The following is a 20,969-nucleotide window of genomic DNA, read 5'->3' on the forward strand; positions in this document are numbered from 1 at the left end:
AGTCCCTGCCGTTTGACGGGCTTACAGTCTAATCAGGGGAGACAGACAAGAACAGTGGCAATAAATAGAGTCAAGGGGAAGAACATCCGAAGACAGCTAGAACATCTAGGAGATTTAGGATAGCATAGAGGCTGTTGGATTTAGCAAGATCATTTGATGACTTTCGGTAGAACTTAGAAGTCTAATTGGCATTCTGTGAAATTTTCTAAATGTTTCTCTTCTGCAGCCTGCCTGAACCAGAATATTTTTGTCTTTCTGCAGATAGTGGTGGCTTACCTGAACGTAGTGTCTCACTAACCGGGGCCCCTGAATCTGTGCAGTAAGTTCCTTTGTATAATGCCCAGGCAAGGGAATGACTGAGGCCTTCTCAAATTAAGCTATGTTGTTTTTCTCCCTGCCATTGACAGTAATAGTATAATTAATTCAATCAGCAGCCTACTGAGCACTGACTGTGAAGTCTTGGTATTTAACAATGAGAGGTGGGATGTGGGATGTGGTCCCTGCCCCTGAAAAGTTGACATTGTAATTGAAGAGTTAGAAAAAATTTTAACATGGAAGTAGGTCCTCTGATTCCAAAAGCTATAATGTATTGATTTTATTACATTTTCACCAGGCCTGGGGGGACCTTCAGGCTTGACAAGAAGAGTAGCTCTCAGTGCAAGATTTTCCTTTGCTGAACCAACAATGCTATTTACTTCGGGCTGTGACATTTTAACTGCATTGGTATTGGATCTGATTAAGTTTCACACCTCACTATTCCTTCTGTGGAGACAAAATAGCTTGGTGAAATCTGTTGACAGTCCTACACATCTGTCTCCTCAGAAAAGTTTCTCTATGTCTGGATAACAGTCTTTTGAGAAGAGATAGGTGAGTGGGGCAAAGAACCTGTTCATTACCTCTCACTTCTGCATGAATCTCATTTTCCCACAGGAAAGCAAAGTTGATGCTGGATGATATTGTTTCTCGAGGGCGTGGTGGCCCTCCTGGCCAGTTCCATGATAATGCAAATGGGGGCCAGAATGGCACAGTGCAGGAGATCATGATTCCAGCAGGAAAGGCAGGCTTGGTAATTGGCAAAGGCGGTGAAACCATTAAACAGCTGCAGGTGAGCTACTAAATAAGAAAGGTATTCACACCTTTTAAAAAGGTCACCTCCCACAGCTCTGGATCTTGAATCTAACTCACACCCTTCTTTTCATACTCTTCCTTTGATATCACAACTACTCACTCCACTCTTGTAACCTTTATCCTTGGTAAGATTTCACTGAGGGATAGGGTATTGCTGGTCCCTGCTAAGGTTGCTGATGCTCTAACCATTTGCCTACAATTTATGTGTTAATGGCAGAAATGAAACTAACATTTGGGTTCTTTTAAATAGGAGCGAGCTGGAGTAAAAATGATTTTAATTCAAGATGGTTCCCAAAACACAAATGTGGACAAACCTCTCCGGATCATTGGGGATTCATACAAAGTACAGGTAACAGAGAAGAGTGTAACTATAAAGTTGCCAAAGTGCCAACTATAAGTCAGTTTTTTATTGAGTCTCAAAAGACATCAAATGATTGCTTTCTTCTTGCTAGCACTTTAAAGTGTGTCCTGTCCCCAGTCCCTCTCATCCCTCCACTATGCCCCTGCCTCTTTTCCAATTCCACACTCAAAGTGAAAGGCTGAATTCAACGAAGTGAAAGACTGGTCCCTTTGGAATTATAAGAATTCAGCTCATTTGAATGTTGGAAAAGTTGGGAGACTTGAGAATCACATGAGATCCAAGTCCAGCATGAGGCAAAATAAGTCAAGATGCTAGAGAAGCCATTTTTCAACTTTCTAGAGCTATTCAGAAATATCCACTATATAGTGATATTCGGGAGTTTTGCTCTTTTGTCTGGCTCATCTGATTTTACAGTGCTCATAATAAATCAAAGACGTAGACATCCTAATTCAAAGACTTGTACCTCATCCTGCAGGTGCTTCCCAGAAGGTGAATTGAATGGGGACTGGATAGGGGAGGACTGTAGCAACTCCTGGACCATCACTTTATATTCACTTGTATTTGCTTGTGTGTATGTTTGCAGCAAGCCTGTGAAATGGTGATGGACATCCTTCGGGAACGTGACCAGGGAGGTTTTGGGGATCGTAATGAGTTTGGATCCAGAATTGGTGGAGGAATAGATGTAAGTAACTTCTTAGACATCCTTTTACTAAGCAAGTTTAGCTATGTCTGAGATGTGGTTTGGTGTGCAACAGAAATTTGTGAAAGGTTCTTGAACGTTCTCCTTTCTGCATTCAGGTCCCGGTACCCAGGCATTCTGTAGGTGTGGTGATTGGACGGAGTGGAGAGATGATAAAAAAAATACAAAATGATGCTGGAGTGCGGATTCAATTCAAACAAGGTAAGACTTTGAAAAGGCAGAAGAGATTCACTGAGGTTGATTTGATGACCCAGAACTCTCTGGTTGCAGGCTATTTTTCTGTCCTTTAATAGGCATTTGTTTTTCTTAAGCCTGTAGGAACAATACATTTCCCACTCATAAGTCTAACTGAACTGATCTCATGCAATAAATAACGCAGTGGTATTTTTTGGCGGCTTACTATGTGCAGAGACATGCACTAAAATCCTGGGAGAGTAATAATAATAATAATAATAATGACAGTATTTGTTATGCACTTATGTGTCTCTATCCCACAGACTTAATCCCCATTTTACAGGTGAGGTAACTAAGACACAGAGAGGTTAAGTGACTTTTCCAAGGTCCTATAGTAGACATTTGGCGGGGCCAGGAATAGAACCCATTTCCTTTTGACTCCCAGGCTCTTGCCCTATCCCCTAGGCCATGCTGCTTCTATAGTCGATTGATTGGTACACAGAATAGAAGACATGTGGAAGGTCTAGGAGGTTTAGGATGGAGTAGAAGCTTTTGGATAGAGCAAGAAGGTGATCAGTTGGTGACTTCAGAGAGAATAAGATGTCTAATGATCATTCAGTATTGTACAGTTCAGTAGATTTGGAACACATAAAACCTGCCCTCAAGGAGTTTACAGAGTACTGGGAGATACAGTAAAATAAAGTACAAAAGGGGAAATTGCAGAATACAAGGATAAAAGTCATGGGTATCTATTGATCACATACCATGTGCAGGGCATTGTACTAAGTGCTTGGGAGAGTATGGCACAACAGTGTTGGTATTCATGAAGTTCCATGGGGCTGTAATGGTTGGTCAGTGTTAAAATATAAAAATGTTTAAAAGTGATGTGGGACTGTAAACTCATTACATTGTAGTCTCCCAAGTGGTTAGTACAGTGCTCTCCACACAATAAGCACTCTGTGCCTCCATTTCCTCAACTGTAAAGTGAGGATTAAATCGTATTCCCTCCCCTATAGACTGTGAGCCCCAAGTGGAACCAGGAGTCTGTCCAATCTTATTAACTTGTATCTATCCAGTATTTAGAACAATGCTTGATATAAAGTAAGTGCTTAACAGAAATAATAAATGTGATTGACTGACTTTCTGGGTTGGAGAGAGGATCAGAATGCTCCTTAGTTGGCAGGGCAGAATATTTTTAAGTCATGATTAAATTGCATTATGATGCTTCACCCCAGGAGGAGTCAGGACCACTTTGCTCTTCTTTGGAGAATTTAGCTATCAGGCCAAGTTACACTACCTAGGTTTAGCACATTCTTTGGAAACTCATGTAGTTCTTTTGTGTGAAGTCTAATCAGGGAAGATTGAGCCAAAATATACCTCAGCACCCCTTCTTAGTTCAGTCCTGCCCAGATATTGAAGTATTTTAAATGCCAGTTCATAAACTGCATGCCTCAGTGGAAAGAGCCTGGGCTTGGGAGTCAGAGGTCATGGGTTCTAATCCTGGCTCTACCTCTTGTCAGCTGTGTGAATTTGGGCAGGTCACTTTACTTTTCTGTGCCTCAGTTACCTCATCTGTAAAATGGGGATTAAGACTTTGAGCCTCACATGGGAAACCTGATCATCTTGTATCCCCCAGCAGTTAGAACAGTCTTTGCACATAGTAAGCGCTTAACAAATGCCATCATTATTATTATTGTTATTATAAACCGGCACTTAGACACCAAAGAAGAACACTTTCCTGATTTTATTCAGGTCACAGATTGCTTAGGTCTCTCCTTATGGGATTTACTAATGTTACTCTTACTACTAATAATAATTGTGGTATTTGAGAGGAGCGTACCATTTGCCAAGCACTGTACTAGTCACTGAGGTAGATTCAAGATCACTAGGTTGGATAATAATTAGGTTGGAAACAGTCCTTAACTGAAAAGTCTCTCCCTGACTGAATGGAAGGGGAAATGAGTATTGAAACCCCATTTTACAGATGATGAAACTGAGGTAAAGGAAAGCTAAGTACTAGCCCAAAGTCACACAGTAGACAAGTGGCAGAGCTAGATTAGGACAGAGGTCTCAACTCTCAGGTCCATGTTCTTTCTGTTTAGGCCATGCTGCTTCTCAAAGCACTGTTATATGTCTTGCCATCTTTTTGTTCTAAAGTCTATAAAAATTGAAGTGGTGTCTGGGAAATCGTAATCAGTTAATTGCATTTACTAAGCAGTTGTGTTGTACAGAGCACTGTACAAATTCAATCCCTGTTCTTAAAAGGCTACGTTTTATCAGAGTAGACATAGCCTAAGGTGTTTGTGGAGACTTAAGCAAGGTATTCATTCATTCAATAGTATTTATTGAGTGCTCACTATGTGCAGAGCACTGTACTAAGCACTTGGAATGTACAATTCGGCAACAGAGACAATTCCTGCCCAATGATGGGCTCACAAGGTAATTTTGACATTATCCTCACTGTAAGCCAGGAGAATGTCTATTAACTCTTTTGTATTGTACTCTCTCAAGTGCTTAGTACAGTGTTCTTACTGCTCAATAAATAGCACTGATATATTATCCCCTACCAGCCTTCATCACTCAACCTCTTTATTCAGTTTTTCACCAAATCCTGATGGTGACAGTATTCACAAAATATTTAGAATCTCTTTCTTTCTTTCCAACTAAACTGTTTCCATACTAATCTATGCACTGCAACAGCATCATTGCTAACCTTACTGCCTCCTGGGTTTCCCCTTTCCTATCCATACTTCACTCTGCTTCTCTACATGACTCCCCACTCCTCAGAAGCCTCTAATTTTGCCTGTCCATTTCTGAATCAAACCGGAACTTCATAACATTAGGTTTAATGGTAGATTGTAAGCTCCATAAGGGCAGGAAATACGCCTAACAATTCTGTGGTATTGTACTCTCCCAAGTGCTTAGTATAGTACTCTGCACAAAGAGCTCAAAAAGTATGATTGATTGATTGATTGACTGTTTGAAGATATTCAGTTAGCTTTCCCCTCCTACAGTACCTAACTTATCTTCCACTACCCCTAGCCCATACTTTACTAACACTAACCTGTGCACTTTACCATGAACTCTTCTCTTTTGATATCGACCCCGTGCTCATATCCTCCTTCTGCCTTGAAGCTCTCTCTGCCTTAATATTTGACGAATCGACTGATTGTATTTATTGAATACTTATTGTGTGCAGAACATTACACTGAAGGCTTCAGTGATTAAAATATAACAAAGTTGCTAGACACAGGCCCTGACCTAGACCACCTCTCTTCCCATATAAATATGACATACTTATTGAATAAGCATTTATTGTGAATTGCTTGGAAGATAATACAGCAGAGGGTTGATTAAAAGAAAAAAGTTTAATGGTGTTTGTTAAGCACTTATGGTGTGCCAGACACTTTACTAAGTCCTGGGCAGGTAAAAGATATCAGATTGGACACAGTTACAGATGAGGTAAATAAGGCACAGAGAAGTTTTCTGACTTGCTCAAGTATTAGAATTAGCTGGGATTAGGCCCCAAGTCTTCTGACTCCCAGTCCAGGCTCTTTCCTTTAGGTCATGCTGCTAAAATTTACACAAAATTACCCTAAAATTAAATACATAGAGAAAATAGCACGTAAAAGATACAAACATAAATACTCGAGGGAGTAAAAGCACCCAAAAGTTTTTGGGATTTGGAAGTAGTAATGACATTCATTAAGCCCCCATTAGATACAATGCATTAGCCTTGGGAATTGGGAAATAATAAACAAGGAACACATTCCATTCCACAATTAGCTTATTCTCTAATGGGGGTAAGGAGACATAAAAATATTAGCAAATAGTATTGACCAAAAAAAAGTTGAAGTGGGAGTGGTAGGAGAACAAAAGAAGATATATTCAAGGAAGGTCTCCTCAAGAAACATGATTTCAGCAGGGTCTTGAGGAAAGGGACAGAACTGCTATCCTAGATGTGAAGCAGGGGATAATTCCAGGCAAGAGGGAAAGGAATCATAAGATCAGTTAGCAAGAGAGATAAGAATGAGGTTGACTCGAAATGAGCGAAGCTGTTAAGCTGCGATGTAATGGAATAGAAACAAAGATAAGAAGTGGATAGAGAGCTGATTGAGTTGCTTATAGCTGATGTTGAGGAATTTCCATTAATGAGAAGATGAATGAGCTATTTCTGAAAGTTTTAGGGGAGTAGAAAGTCATCCGTGAAACAGTGATATGAAGGAATAATATTTGGACTGGGGAAGGGAGGGGAGAAGCCAGAGGCAGAGAGTTCAGTTAAGAAGTTGATGTGATAGTCGAGTTAGGATATATGTGCCTACACCTGTGGTATTAGTTTGGATATGTCAAGAGGTCAGGGAGGTTTAAGATGGATTAGAGACCATTTGATTTGAGATGCAGCATAGTCTAGTGGAAAGAGCATGAACCTGGGAGTTAAAAAACCTCAGTCCTAATCCCACTTTTGCCACTCATTTCTTAACTTCTCTGTGCCTCATTTAACTTAATTTGGGGTTAAAACATTGAGCCCCTTGTGGGACATGAACTGGGGCCAACCTGACTGTAGTGTATTTACCCTATCTTTAGTACAATGCCTGGCTCCTAATAAGGGCTTAACAAATACCATAAAAAATGCCATTTAAGAAAAGAAAGTAGGAAATTATTGGTGACAGTGGAGAGGACAATGATGCTAGATTAATGTAGGCAAAACTAGGCTTTACAAGAAGGGCAGGTGTATGTAAAATGTTTGAGGATCTTGGTCAGGAATGGGTGTAAGGAGATGAGAAAGTAGTTGGAGGGTACTGTGGTGTCCAGAGAATTTTTTTTTTTCAGCTAGGGAAGATGTGGTTGTGTTTGAAGTTAGAGAGGAAGGAGCCATCAATTGAAAGTGAGTAGTTAAAAATAGGATTCTGGGAAGGAAAAAGAGTAGTGTTTTTAAAAGTGCTTGATTCTGGTTAGATTTTTCCAGAAACTATCTTGGCCATGGGGTTGTTTTGGTTGGAGATAATATAATTTCTATCTACCAGCATTATCAGTAGGTATTCCTGAGCAATGTGAAACACCAGTTCATAGTAATTCCCGATCTCTGCCCTATGGAACCTATTTTCTAAAATAGATTAATTCATTCATGCAATCATATTTATTGAATGCTTACTCTGTGCAGAGCACTGTACTAAGCACCTGAAAAGTACAGTTCAGTAACAAATAGAGACAATCCTTGCCCACAATGGGCTCACAGTCTAGAAGGGGGAAGACAGTGTGGCTGAGGGGAAAGAGCACAGGCTTGGGCGTCAGCGGTCATGAATTCGAATCCCAGCTCTGCCATTTGTCAGCTGTGTTACTGTGGGCAAGTCACTTAACTTCTCTGGGCCTCAGTTCCCTCATCTGTAAAATGGGGATGAAGACTGTGAGCCTCACGTGGGACAACCTACCTGATTACCCTGTATCCGCCCCAGCGTTTAGAACAGTGCTCTGCACATAGTAAGTGTTTAACAAATACCAACATTATTAAAACAAGTAAACAGGCATCAACAGCATTAATTTAAATAAAGAGAATTGTATTGTTTTTAAATAAATAGAATTATAAATATGTACATTTATACATAAAAGTGCTGTGGGGCAGAGAGAGAGGTAGAGCAGAGGGAGTGTGTGGGGGCGATAGGGAGGGGTGGGGGAGCAGAGGAAAAGGGGACTCAGTCTGGGAAGGCCTCTTGGAGGAAGTGAGTTTTAGGTAGGGCTCTGAAGAGGGGAAGTGTGCTAGTTTGGATGATTTAAGGAGGGAGGGTATTCCAGGCCAGAGGAATGATATGGGTCCTAGGTCAAAGGCAGGACAGACAAGAACGAGGAACAGTGAGGAGGTTAGCGGCAGAGGAGCTGAGTGTACCAGCTGGGCTGCAGAAGGAGAGAAGGGAGGTGAGGCGGGTCGGGGCAAGGTGATGGAGAACTTTGAAGCCAGTAGGAGTTTTTGCTTGATATGGAGGTTGATAGACTACTACTGGAGATTTTGGAAAAGTGGGGTGACATGCCCAGAACATTCCTGTAGAAAGATAATCTGGGCAGCAGAGTGAAATATAGATAGAAGTCAGGGGAGACAGGAGGTTGGGAGATCAGAGAGGATGCTGATGCAGTAATCCAGTCAGGATGATTGTACTAACAATGAGTGATTGTACTAACATGGTAGTGATTTGGATGGAGAGGAAAAGTCAGATCTTGGCGGCGGTGTGAAGGTGAGACTGGTAGGTTTTAGTGATTAATTGGATATGTAGGGTGAATGACAGAGTGGAGATAAGGATGACACCAATTAAACTAACTAGCAAACTCAAAAAACTCCACTGAATCTATGCTACATATGGTGGTTTCAGATGATGGGACAGGCCCTGAAAAGATTGCCCACATCATGGGACCCCCAGACCGCTGTGAGCATGCTGCCCGAATCATCAATGATCTTCTCCAGAGCCTGCGGGTAGGTTTTCAGGGCACCGTACAAGTTCATTGCTGATACTGTAGAACTGGAAAGCTTCAAATTTAAAGAATTAGACTTGTCTGCCCCTCTAGCTTCTCCAAAATATGGCAACTGGCAGATTTTATTAACTTGTGCTTTGCAACTCTTAATATTGGATTGCAGTTTTGTCTCAGAATTTCACTTTGTCTCCTAATCTCTTCCAGAGTGGCCACCCAGGCCCTCCAGGGGGTCCTGGCATGCCTCCAGGAAGCAGGGGTAGGGGCAGAGGCCATGGAAATTGGGGTCCACCTGGGGGTGAGATGACTTTTTCTATACCCACCCACAAATGTGGATTAGTGATTGGCCGAGGTAAGTTTCAGGCCTTGGTTTGCCTGCTAAACTTTGCCCCATATTCTTCCCTATTGTCATGCCCACATTCCTATTTGCATAATCTAAATAATTTAGATCTTTTACTTCTTTTCCTCAGGTGGGGAGAATGTGAAAGCTGTAAACCAGCAAACAGGTGCTTTTGTGGAGATATCCCGGCAGCTTCCACCTAATGGTGACCCAAACTTTAAATTGTTTATTATCCGGGGCTCCCCACAGCAAATTGATCATGCCAAACAGCTCATTGAGGAAAAGATTGAGGTAGGCTGGAAAGGGCAGTCACCAGAAAGATTATCTTGGACTAGTGCAGGATACAAATGGCTAACTTCAAATCTTTCTCTATTCCAGGGTCCTCTGTGCCCTGTAGGACCTGGACCTGGAGGACCAGGTCCCACTGGCCCCATGGCACCTTTCAATCCAGGACCATTCAACCAAGGTCCACCTGGAGCTCCCCCTCAGTGAGTATCATCTTCAGATGCAGTGTTGGACAAGAAGAATGTCAAAATGGAATTTTTCTGTTAAAGCCCCAATTTTTAAAATGCTCAGCACTTATTTCCTTTTCATGTTTTGTTTCAGAGGGATGCTTCTAGGGTATTTTTGCCTTTTCTGAGTTCTCTTCACTTCTAGTCTTTCTCCTGAATTTTTCTCCTTTTTCTTGTTTCATAGTGCTGGGGGTCCTCCCCCACATCCGTATCCACCCCAGGGCTGGGGGAGTACGTACTCACAGTGGCAGCCACCTGCTCCACATGACCCAAGTAAGTAATGGACCAGAAGGAAGGAGCTCAGAACTCAGATGATCTGTGGGCTAAACTCTACCTCTTTTCTGTGCCTCACCTTTTTAGGTAAAGTAACAACTACAACAGCTGACCCCAACACAGCTTGGGCTGCATACTACTCACATTACTACCAACAACCCCCTGTTCCCATCCAAGGCTCAGTGCCAACTCCCACAGCTCCACCATCACAGGGGGAACCACCTCAACCCCCACCTACTGGACAGTCAGACTACACTAAGGCTTGGGAAGAGTATTACAAAAAAATAGGTAAGCTGGGAGAAGGTGCTAATGGTATCAGAGGAAATTGCTAAACTTGAAAGTGGTAGAGGAGCCAGCAGTGACTAGAAGAGAGGGAGGTTCACAGGCAATACTTATTTGTTCCATAAATTGGTGTCCCATTTACTGTTTTAGGCCAGCAGCCGCAGCAGCCTGGTGCTCCCCCGCCACAGGACTATACAAAAGCCTGGGAGGAATACTACAAGAAACAAGGTGAGCTAGCCAACGAGGGTTATATGGGTGTAAAGTGAGTCTTAAGGAGAAAGGACTAGGTGCCATGGAATTTAATATGCATTTCCTCATACTTACTCATTATTCTAGCACAAGTGGTCACTGGTGGACCTGGAGTACCACCTGGCTCACAGCCAGACTACAGTGCTGCCTGGGCTGAATATTATAGACAACAAGCTGCCTACTATGGACAAACCTCTGGTCCTGGTGCCCCCCAACCACCACCTGTACAGCAGGGACAGCAGGCAAGTGGGAATTGCCACCCACCCCCACCTTTTTCCTTCCAACCCCCTGCCACTGTTCACCCTGTCTTGAGTGGCACTGGCAATCCCTTCCCCTGTGGGGTTTGTCCTTGATGCCAGCTGCAAGGACCATGTGCATGAAGGCCTCTAGGTTTCCCCATAGATGGGATTTTGTGCACTGGGTCCAGAGATAAAGGAAGAGCCTTCTCTCCACCAGCCTGTTTGTTCCTTTGTATTGCTGTTGTGATTTTGAAGAGAACACAATAAAGTTGAACTTTTGAAATCGTGGGTTGGTCTTTGGGAAAGCAAGTACTTGGATGAGTTTGGTTGCTGTTCTGGCCATTAACTCACTGTCTTTCTCATTGTCTCATCTCTCTAAACCTGATAATAAAAACACTTTTTGGAAAGAGTTTCACTCCTGTTGTTTTTTTATAAGAGCCCTTTGCTTTCCCCCATTTCCAAGAAGATGTGCTTGTTCACTAATATCAGTGAGAAAAGAAAGTTCATGGAGTGAACAAAACATTTAAAATTACTCCTCTATAGTTCCCGATTCCTTCCCTTTTTCTTTCAGGAGACTTGGCCACTTCCATATTCTTGCACATGTGCCTTCCTCTTGAGATAATTATTAGCCTCAGTATCTACCTTAAAGAAATGTTTTGGGGTACAATGAATTAAATGTTTTGTTAAGTATTGGATGTCTGTTCTTGCTAGTAAAATACCCTGCCACACTGCCCACTCTTCCAGTCTGTTGTCATTCTCCTGTTCAGTCAAGGAAGCAGAATCGGCTTGAAAACAAATAAAATGACCACTTGTATAGGAAGCTGAGCTATAATCTCTAAGCCTGTAATTTATCTTATATTTGTAACAGGGAGGAGGGAAGTTTTCTCCCACTTTCCCACTTCACTGCATCCTGAACTGTTTCAACCCCATTCTTTTGACCCTTATAGCCCTCCCTTACTCTTTATCTCTCCTGGAAAAGATCAATTGACCATTTCCTATCTCTTCCCTCTCCACAGGCTCAATGAAACAAATGAATGTGAACTTCCTCATCTGTGAAAGTTTTCTTTATTTTCTTACTTTCTGCTTCCCTTCCTCCTTCCCTCCCTCCTTCCCTTCCTTACTCCCTCTCTTTATCCCTTTCTTCCTTCCTTCAACTGCTGTACAAAGGGAAAATAGGAAAGGAGAGCAAGTTAGGGTTGGGGCAATATCAGTTTGCCTTTCTCTCTTTTTCTTCTTTCCTTATTCTCTTCAAGACCAAGACCTTCCATATTCAGTTGTAGAAAAGAATGAGAAATAAATATCTCTGCCAAAAATTTTAAAATAAAATGCTTAGTCTTCATGAAACTGCCTGTTTTTCAGAGTGATGTGTTTATTATTTTCTTTTTTATGCTAATTGTTAAGCATTTACTATGTGCTAGGCACTGTACTATGTGCTTTTTTTTTAAAAAAGGCATCTCTTAAGCACATACTATATTCCAGGCATGCTCCTAAGTGCTGAGGAAGATACAAGATGATCAGGTTGGACCTAATCCCTACCTCACATGGGATTAATCCCCATTTTACAGGTGAAGTAATTGAGGCATAGAGAGGTTATATTACTGTGCCTATAGTCACATAGACAAGTGGCAGAGCTGGGATTAGGTTCCAGGTCCTCTGACTCCAAGAGTCAGTTCTTTCCACTAGACCGCAATCCTTTTCATCACTTCTTCATGACCAGTGTCCTGGTTCTTGGTTATTATTTACAGAATTTTTCAAATGAGAAAACGTTAGTTGGAGTTGGAACACTCCTTGAATTACATGTTACCATTATAGAGAAAATTTGAAATTTGAATCTGAACAGTAACTCCTCAATTTTTCCCCTCCTGTGCATACTTCATTTTGGTTTCCCTGCAACACTTCCACCTTTTTATTCATGGGCTGGGTGTTAAAATACATCTCTTTGAAGAGTCACTTGGAGCTGAAAACTAAACAAAAAAATGGTTGGTTCTTTTTCAATTTTTCATGCTTTTTTTAAGTCACAAAACTGTTAACCACACACATCCCTTCTAAATCCACTGAGCACTCTCTGTGTTTAGGATTGAAAAGAGATTATTTGTTCAGTTAAAGTGCCATAAAAATCTTTTAGTGGTGATGGAAAATACGAGTTTTTGTGTCCTTTCTGGTTGAATAAAAGGTTTTGGTAAATGAAAATCCTAAGCACAGTAGTATTTTGGAACACCAGGTTGGAAAGTGAGATGAAGTGGTAATTGTGCATTTAAGAGTAGAACAGATGACCTCCAAGTGTTTCCCTTAAGTTTCATTAGGAGCTAGACTGAGAGAGACCATCCTCTAGAATTTGTGGAAATTGTCAATCATTTAGTCAATTAATGAAATTCATTGATTAAGTTTCTGCACAGCACTATACTAAGCATTTGGAAGAGTACAATAACAGAATTGGTGGGTATGTTCTTTGCCCATAACAAAGTTTCAGTCTAGAGGGGGAAGAAGACAAATATATAACATAATTTATAATATATATAATTTATACTACATATATACACATACGAACACTCGTAAGTGCTGAGAGGGCTAGGGTGTGGCAATACCCAATATGCAAAGGTCATAGATCTGTAGATCTCTCTTCATCTGGCTGTCACATAATCTACTACTTCACTTGAAGAGCAGTGATATTTGGAAGCTGCAATGGTTTTTGCAGGCCATCCTGAATCTCACTCCAAGTCTTCTTGGGTAAACCTTAAGAGACTGTGTGCTCTTACTTGATGTTCCTCAATTCTGTTGTGTCCTGGATAGAAAGGAAGCCTTATTCCCAACTCAGAAAGAATCAAACTTCCCAGGGACTGAGAGAACAATAACTAGATAGATCTAGTAATTGGGAAATTAAGGACATATTTTGCCATGGACCCTTGTAAATCAAAAGTCACTTAGATTAAACTGCACTGGAAGAGAATTTTGTCTATTTTAATGACTACTTTCAATTGTTTCTCATTTCTTTCCTTGGAAAGTTACCTGCTAGGCACCCAGTTTAGATTTACTTCTTAATTTCTCACTTCTTCCACTAACCATAGAAGCAGAAACCTAGCCTTTTTAACAGTTTTTTAGGTTTTCAGCTAACTGGACTGACAATTATATTCTGCTGATTTATCCAGAGAAAAATTAAGAATTGATGTGTGTAAATGGAAAGATGAAGGAACCAGCTAAATTTCATTCATTCATTCATTAGTATTTATTGAGCGCTTACTATGTGCAGAGCACTGTACTAAGCGCTTGGGATGAACAAGTCGGCAACAGATGGAGACAGTCCCTGCCGTTTGACGGGCTTACAGTCTAATCGGGGGAGACGGACAGACAAGAACAATGGCAATAAACAGCGTCAAGGGGAAGAACATCTCATAAAAACAATGGCAACTAAATAGAATCAAGGCGATGTACAATTCATTAACAAAATAAATAGGGTAATGAAAATATATACAGTTGAGCGGATGGGTACAGTGCTGTGGGGATGGGAAGGGAGAGGTGGAGGAGCAGAGGGAAAAGGGGAAAATGAGGCTTTAGCTGCGGAGAGGTAAAGGGGGGATGGCAGAGGGAGTAGAGGGGGAAGAGGAGCTCAGTCTGGGAAGGCCTCTTGGAGGAGGTGATTTTTAAGTAAGGTTTTGAAGAGGGAAAGAGAATCAGTTTGGCGGAGGTGAGGAGGGAGGGCGTTCCAGGACCGCGGGAGGACGTGACCCAGGGGTCGACGGCGGAATAGGCGAGACCGAGGGACGGCGAGGAGGTGGGCGGCAGAGGAGCGGAGCGTGCGGGGTGGGCGGTAGAAAGAGAGAAGGGAGGAGAGGTAGGAAGGGGCAAGGTGATGGAGAGCCTTGAAGCCTAGAGTGAGGAGTTTTTGTTAGCGTAGAAGTGAGAAGCACTCAATAAATAAATACGACTGAATGACTGAATGTTCCAATTACTAGGTGACATTAACATTGCTGTCTGTGACTCGTGGTTCATAGAAAGGACTAGACTTTAGTTCCTTGGTTGCTTCCTGTCTCCTGAAGTCTTTCACTTCCTTTCATCCTTAATTGCAGCTTTCTGACCTCACCAGAGTAAGTGAAAAAGTGATTGGTATGTGGAGAGTTGGTGAGATTTTTTTGGTCTTTTTTATAGACAAGAGTTGTTTGTATACTAGCATTGGGTATGGCTCAATTTCAAGCTTGTGAGGACAGAAGTATTAGGCAAAGATTTCTTTTTAAAGGCGTGCCAGAAAATAGAAAAGCTAGAGTAGAAAATTGACTGAGTCAAATCTTCGCTACTGCCCCACAGAGACCTCCGCTCTCTCGATCCCATCCGTCTTTCCAATAGCATCTCGCCTCACCTTGCCGCCCTGTCCTCTCTTCCCACTCTCGACGATCAGGTCTCCGCTCTCAACTCCACCCTCTCTACTCATCTCGACTCTCTCGCCCCCCTTTCCCTCCGCCGCTCTCGCTCCACTAACCCACAGCCCTGGATCACCTCCTCTGTCCGCCTCCTACGCTCCTATGCTCGAGCTGCTGAGCGCTGCTGGCGAAAGTCCAAGCACCAAGCCGACCTCACACACTTCAAATTTATCCTTTCCTGCCTTAACTCTGCCCTCTCCTCCGCCAGGCAAAGCTTCTTCTCCTCCCTCATCGACACCCATGCCCGTCACCCCCGCCGATTGTTCCGGACCTTTAACTCTCTCCTTAGGCCCCCTGTTCCTCCCCCTCCCCCATCTCTCACCCCTAATGATCTGGCCACCTATTTCCTCACGAAAATCAACACGATCAGGTCTGAGCTCCCCAAAGTCACCCCTCCGCCTCTCCCCTCCCCCCCCAACAACCCCCCTCCCCTACTTTCCCATCCTTCCCTGCAGTATCCTCAGAGGAGATCTCCTCCCTCCTCGCAAGTGCCACCCCTTCCACCTGCGCCTCGGACCCCATTCCCTCTCACCTTCTTAAAACCATCGCCCCTGCCCTCCTCCCTTCCTTAACTTCTATTTTTAACCACTCAATCTCCAAGGGCTCCTTCCCCTCTGCCTTCAAACACGCCCACGTCTCCCCCATCCTAAAAAAACCCGCTCTCGACCCCACTTCCCCCTCCAGTTATCGTCCTATCTCCCTACTACCCTTCCTTTCCAAAATCTTAGAACGAGTCATCTACAATCGATGCCTAGAATTCCTTAACTCCCATTCTCTCCTAGACCCCCTCCAATCTGGCTTCCGTCCCCTCCACTCTACCGAGACTGCTCTCTCTAAGGTCACCCATGACCTCCTTCTTGCCAAATCCAATGGCTCCTACTCCATTCTGATCCTCCTTGACCTCTCTGCTGCCTTTGACACTGTCGACCATCCCCTCCTCCTCCATACCTTATCTGACCTTGGCTTCACGGACTCTGTCCTCTCCTGGTTCTCCTCTTACCTCTCTGGCCGATCATTCTCGGTCTCCTACGCTGGAGCCTCCTCCCCCTCCCATCCTTTAACTGTTGGAGTTCCTCAAGGGTCAGTTCTTGGCCCTCTTCTGTTCTCCATTTACACTCACTCCCTCGGTGAACTCATCCGCTCTCACGGCTTTGACTACCATCTCTACGCAGCTGACACGCAGATCTACATCTCCGCCCCTGTCCTCTCCCCCTCCCTTCAGGCTCGCATCTCCTCCTGCCTCCGGGACGTCTCCACCTGGATGTCGGCCCGCCACCTAAAACTCAACATGAGCAAGACTGAGCTCCTCATCTTCCCTCCCAAGCCCGGTCCGCTCCCAGACTTCTCCATCACCGTGGATGGCACGACCATCCTTCCCATCCCGCAGGCCCGCAATCTCGGTGTCATCCTTGACTCGTCCCTCTCGTTCACCCCACACATCCTATCCATTACCAAGACCTGCCGGTTTCACCTCTTCAATATCGCCAAGATCCGCCCTTTCCTCTCCACCCAAACGGCTACCTTACTATTACGGGCTCTCGTTATATCCCGGCTAGACTACTGTGTCAGCCTTCTCTCTGACCTCCCTTCCTCCTCTCTCGCCCCACTCCGGTCTATTCTTCACTCCGCTGCCCGGCTCATCTTCCTGCAGAAACGATCTGGGCCTGTCACTCCCCTTCTTAAACAACTCCAGTGGTTGCCTATCGACCTCCACTCCAAACAAAAACTCCTCACTCTAGGCTTCAAGGCTCTCCATCACCTTGCCCCTTCCTACCTCTCCTCCCTTCTCTCTTTCTACCGCCCACCCCGCACACTCCGCTCCTCTGCTGCCCACCTCCTCGCCGTCCCTCGGTCTCGCCTATCCCGCCGTCGACCCCTGGGTCACGTCCTCCCGTGGTCCTGGAACGCCCTCCCTCCTCACCTCCGCCAAACTGATTCTCTTTCCCTCTTCAAAACCTTACTTAAAAATCACCTCCTCCAAGAGGCCTTCCCAGACTGAGCTCCTCTTCCCCCTCTACTCCCTCTGCCATCCCCCCTTTACCTCTCCGCAGCTAAAGCCTCATTTTCCCCTTTTCCCTCTGCTCCTCCACCTCTCCCTTCCCATCCCCACAGCACTGTACCCGTCCGCTCAACTGTATATATTTTCATTACCCTATTTATTTTGTTAATGAATTGTACATTGCCTTGATTCTATTTAGTTGCCATTGTTTTTACGAGATGTTCTTCCCCTTGACGCTGTTTAGTGCCATTGTTCTTGTCAGTCCGTCTCCCCCGATTAGACTGTAAGCCCGTCAAACGGCAGGGACTGTCTCTATCTGTTGCTGACTTGTTCATCCCAAGCGCTTAGTACAGTGCTCTGCACATAGTAAGCGCTCAATAAATACTATTGAATGAATGAGTCACTTCATGGTGATCTGCCCAGTCCCTTGGCTGTCCATATTGACAGCAGCTATTTAACTATGGTCTATGAAGAGGAACAAGTACGTTGATGTCAGAAAAATAACCGAGAGTAATATTGCAGGAAGCAAAGTTTGATATTTCCTTTAAGACCTTAAGCTATTTCCCAGCCATTATTATTATTATTATTATTAATAATAATTGTATTTATTGAGCAGTTACTGTGTGCAAAGCAGTGTTCTAAGCATTTGGGAGACTATAATATAACATCAGACACATTCCCTGCCCACAACAAACTCACAGTCTAGAGGGGGAGACAGACATTAAATAACTAACTTACTAACAGTTGTATACATGTGTGCTTGGAGAAGGAGAGAGTATGAATGAAGGAGCAACTGAGTGGCACAGAAGGGAGTAAGAGAAGAGGAGGGCTCAATCAGGGAAGGCTTCCTGGAGGAGATGTGCCTTCAGTAAGGCTTTGAAATGGGGGAGAGAAATTATCAGATATGAGGTGGGGAGGACATTCAACGCAAGAGGACAGTGTCAAGACAGACAAGATGGAGATACAGTGAAAAGGTTAGCACCAGAGGATTGAAGTGTGCGGTTTGGGCTGTAGCAGGAGACCAGTGAGGTGTATACTATATTCACTATATTGTCTTCCACTCTCTTATAGTTGGGGTTTCTCAAGGTCCAGTTATGGGTCCCCTTTTCTTCTCCAACTACACCCACTAATTTGGAGAACACATTTGCTCCCGTGGCTTCAACTACCATCTCTATGCAGAAGCAGCGTGGCTCAGTGGAAAGAGCACGGGCTTTGGAGTCAGAGGTCATGGGTTTGAATCCCAGCTCTGCCACTTGTCAGCCGTGTGACTTTGGGCAAGTCACTTAACTTCTCGGTGCCTCAGTTACCTCATCTGTAAAATGGGGATTAAGATAAGACTGTGAGCCCCACATGGGACAACCTGATTCCCCTGTGTCTACCCCAGCACTTAGAACAGTGCTCGGCACATAGCGCTTAACAAATACCAACATTATTATTATTATTATGCAGATTATGCCCAAATCTACATCTCTGTCCCTGACTGCTTTCCCTCCAATCTCGCATTTCCTCTTGTCTTCAGGACACCTCTACCTGGATGTCCCATTGACACTTGAAACTAAATATGTCTAATCTGAACTCATCTCACCCAAACCCTGTCCTCCCACTGTCTTTTCTATCACTGTGGTAGGCAATATCACTACTCTTCCTATTGCACAATGCTTTACCCTTGGTATTTTCCTAGACTCATGTCTCATTCAAGTAATATTTCTAGAAACTCTGTTATATTGTACTCTCTTAAGTGTGTACTACAGTGCTCTCCACACAGTAACTCAGTGGGGAAATCTTGGGCCTGGAAGTCAGAACTATCTGAGTTCTAATCCTGGTTCTGCAAATTACTTGCTGTGTAACACTTGGGGAAGTTAATTTTTCTATGCCTCAGTTTCCTCAATTGTAAATTAGGATTCCTGTTGTCCCTCCTATTTAAATTGTGAGCCCCTTGGTGGAGAGGGATTATGTTGGACCTACTTAATCTGTATCTACCCTAGCACTCAGAACAGCGTTTGATTCATAGTAAATGCTTAATATACTATTAAAATATGCTCAATTAGTACAATTGATTGATTCCATCAACATAGTCAATGTCATCAAATCCTGATTTTATAACTTAAGATGGCTCATTTACATCATTGCCTAACAATTACACTCCCTGCCTTCCAAACCTTATTGAAGGCATGTCTTCTTTAAGAGACCTTCCCTAAATAAACCCTCCTATCTTCTTCTCCCACTCCCTTCTGCATTGCCTTGACTTGCTCCCTTTATTCATTTCCCCTTCCAGCCACACAGCATTTATGTAGGTTATCATGAATGGTGAAATTTTGGTGAGGTAACCTATATGGGCAAAATGCCCTAAGGCATCTGAGAACTCTGCTTGCCCTAATATTAAAAGGGTTAGATCAGACTAGAACCCTACTAAGTGGAGGACTGTGGTGAGTTTGCTTTCAGGAGACAGGAAAGACTGGAAACCAGTTTGCTTTGGATTAAGGATAGAGTTGGTAGAGGGGAGGTGCTGGCAGTTAATCTATAAAAGGGCAATAACCCTCATAGGTGGACAAGCCACAAACCAAAAACATGAATATGGCTATGAATTTGATATTACAAAAAAATGTTTTTAACCAGAAAAGCAGGTGGCCAGGTCTGAATCAGGAGGAGCAGTGAGTCATGGTGAGCAGGTGCTTCCCATGGTTGTGGTGAAGGAGTCTGGCAGAGAACAGGTATTCCTGGCTGACTTGAATGTGGCAGTAAGCAAGAGGCAGCAGGGACTGCGGGTAAAGCAGCTCTGCTGCTGCCAAAAGTATTGAAGCCACAGCATACTACAGCCTATTTGGTTGTGGAATAATCAAAAAGATGAACATGACCTGCACACTAAGCAATGAAGTCCCCCTTTAGACTGAAAGCTCATTATGGGTAGGGAGTGTGCCTGCTAATTCTGTTGTACTGTACTCTCCCAAATGCTTAGTACCATGCTTTGCACAACATCAGCACTCAGTAAACATTATTGAATGAATAACTTATTGAGAAGAGCCCATTGCATGTTGCTACCATTGGCCAGCTTTGGAAATAATTTGTTAAAGGAGTTTGGAAAGAGTTTGAGAAGTAGTGTGACAGTGTAAAGAGCTTGGGGCCTGTAAGTCAGAAGGGCCTGGTTTCTAATTCTGGCTCCGCCACTTGTCTGCTGCGTGACCTGGGCCAAGTCACTTAAATCATCTGTGCCTCAGTTACCTCATCTGTAAAATGGAGACTAAAACTGTGAGCCCCCTGTGGGACAGCGACTTTGTCCAACCTGATTAGCTTGTTTCTACCCCAGTGATTAATACAGTCCCTGACACAAATACCAAAACAAATACAACTTTTTTTAAGAAGTGGCAGAACTGAGGTTAAAACCAGGTCCTCGGACTCCCTGGCCCATGTTTTTATGCTGCTTCTCAAGAGTGAAGATTGTGGGTTTGTGAGACAGTGAAGATAACGATATTGTCAACTGTGATAGGAAAGTTGGAAGAGTTTTGGAGGGAAAATGAGAAGGTCAGATTTGAGTTTGAGGTGGAATTGGGATATGAAGGTAGAGATGTTCCTAAGTTCAGAGGAAATGTGAGGAAAGAGAGTCTTCAGGGCTGGAAAGCCTGATTTCATAGCCATCAGCATAGAGGTGGTAGTTGATTATGCTAATGGTTGATGTCATCAAGGTAGGGGTGTTTAAATGGAGAATAAAATGGGACCCAGGACTGAGTTTTGAGGGACTTCCAGCATTATCCCTCTAGATTGTAAATTTGTTGTGAGCAGGATTGGGTCTGTTGATTTTTACATTGTACTCTACCAAGCACTTAGTACAGTGGTCTGCAAAGAGTAA

General features: G+C 43.4%; 1 protein-coding gene across 3 annotated transcripts in view; it reads left to right on the plus strand.

Moving 5' to 3' along the window:
- LOC114808754 (far upstream element-binding protein 2) overlaps window positions 1–11,124 on the plus strand; it is a 90,345-nt gene extending 79,221 nt beyond the window's left edge. For 2 of the 3 annotated variants that reach the window (XM_029056588.1, XM_029056589.1), the window contains exons 7-19: window positions 262–319; window positions 931–1,105; window positions 1,379–1,477; window positions 2,073–2,171; window positions 2,288–2,390; window positions 8,723–8,823; window positions 9,027–9,171; window positions 9,290–9,450; window positions 9,538–9,647; window positions 9,856–9,944; window positions 10,032–10,232; window positions 10,377–10,454; window positions 10,563–11,123. In XM_029056588.1, the coding sequence (XP_028912421.1) occupies window positions 262–319; window positions 931–1,105; window positions 1,379–1,477; window positions 2,073–2,171; window positions 2,288–2,390; window positions 8,723–8,823; window positions 9,027–9,171; window positions 9,290–9,450; window positions 9,538–9,647; window positions 9,856–9,944; window positions 10,032–10,232; window positions 10,377–10,454; window positions 10,563–10,828 (1,685 nt within the window). In that variant the 3' untranslated portion in view covers window positions 10,829–11,123. Of the gene's footprint in view, window positions 1–261; window positions 320–930; window positions 1,106–1,378; window positions 1,478–2,072; window positions 2,172–2,287; window positions 2,391–8,722; window positions 8,824–9,026; window positions 9,172–9,289; window positions 9,451–9,537; window positions 9,648–9,855; window positions 9,945–10,031; window positions 10,233–10,376; window positions 10,455–10,562 lie in introns of all 3 variants that reach the window. The other variant, XM_029056591.2, reaches the window with a different exon arrangement.
- Window positions 11,125–20,969: the final 9,845 nt, after the last annotated feature.

This window comes from Ornithorhynchus anatinus, chromosome Y5, assembly GCF_004115215.2.
Source record: "Ornithorhynchus anatinus isolate Pmale09 chromosome Y5, mOrnAna1.pri.v4, whole genome shotgun sequence".
In the NCBI taxonomy this organism is placed as follows: domain Eukaryota; kingdom Metazoa; phylum Chordata; class Mammalia; order Monotremata; family Ornithorhynchidae; genus Ornithorhynchus; species Ornithorhynchus anatinus.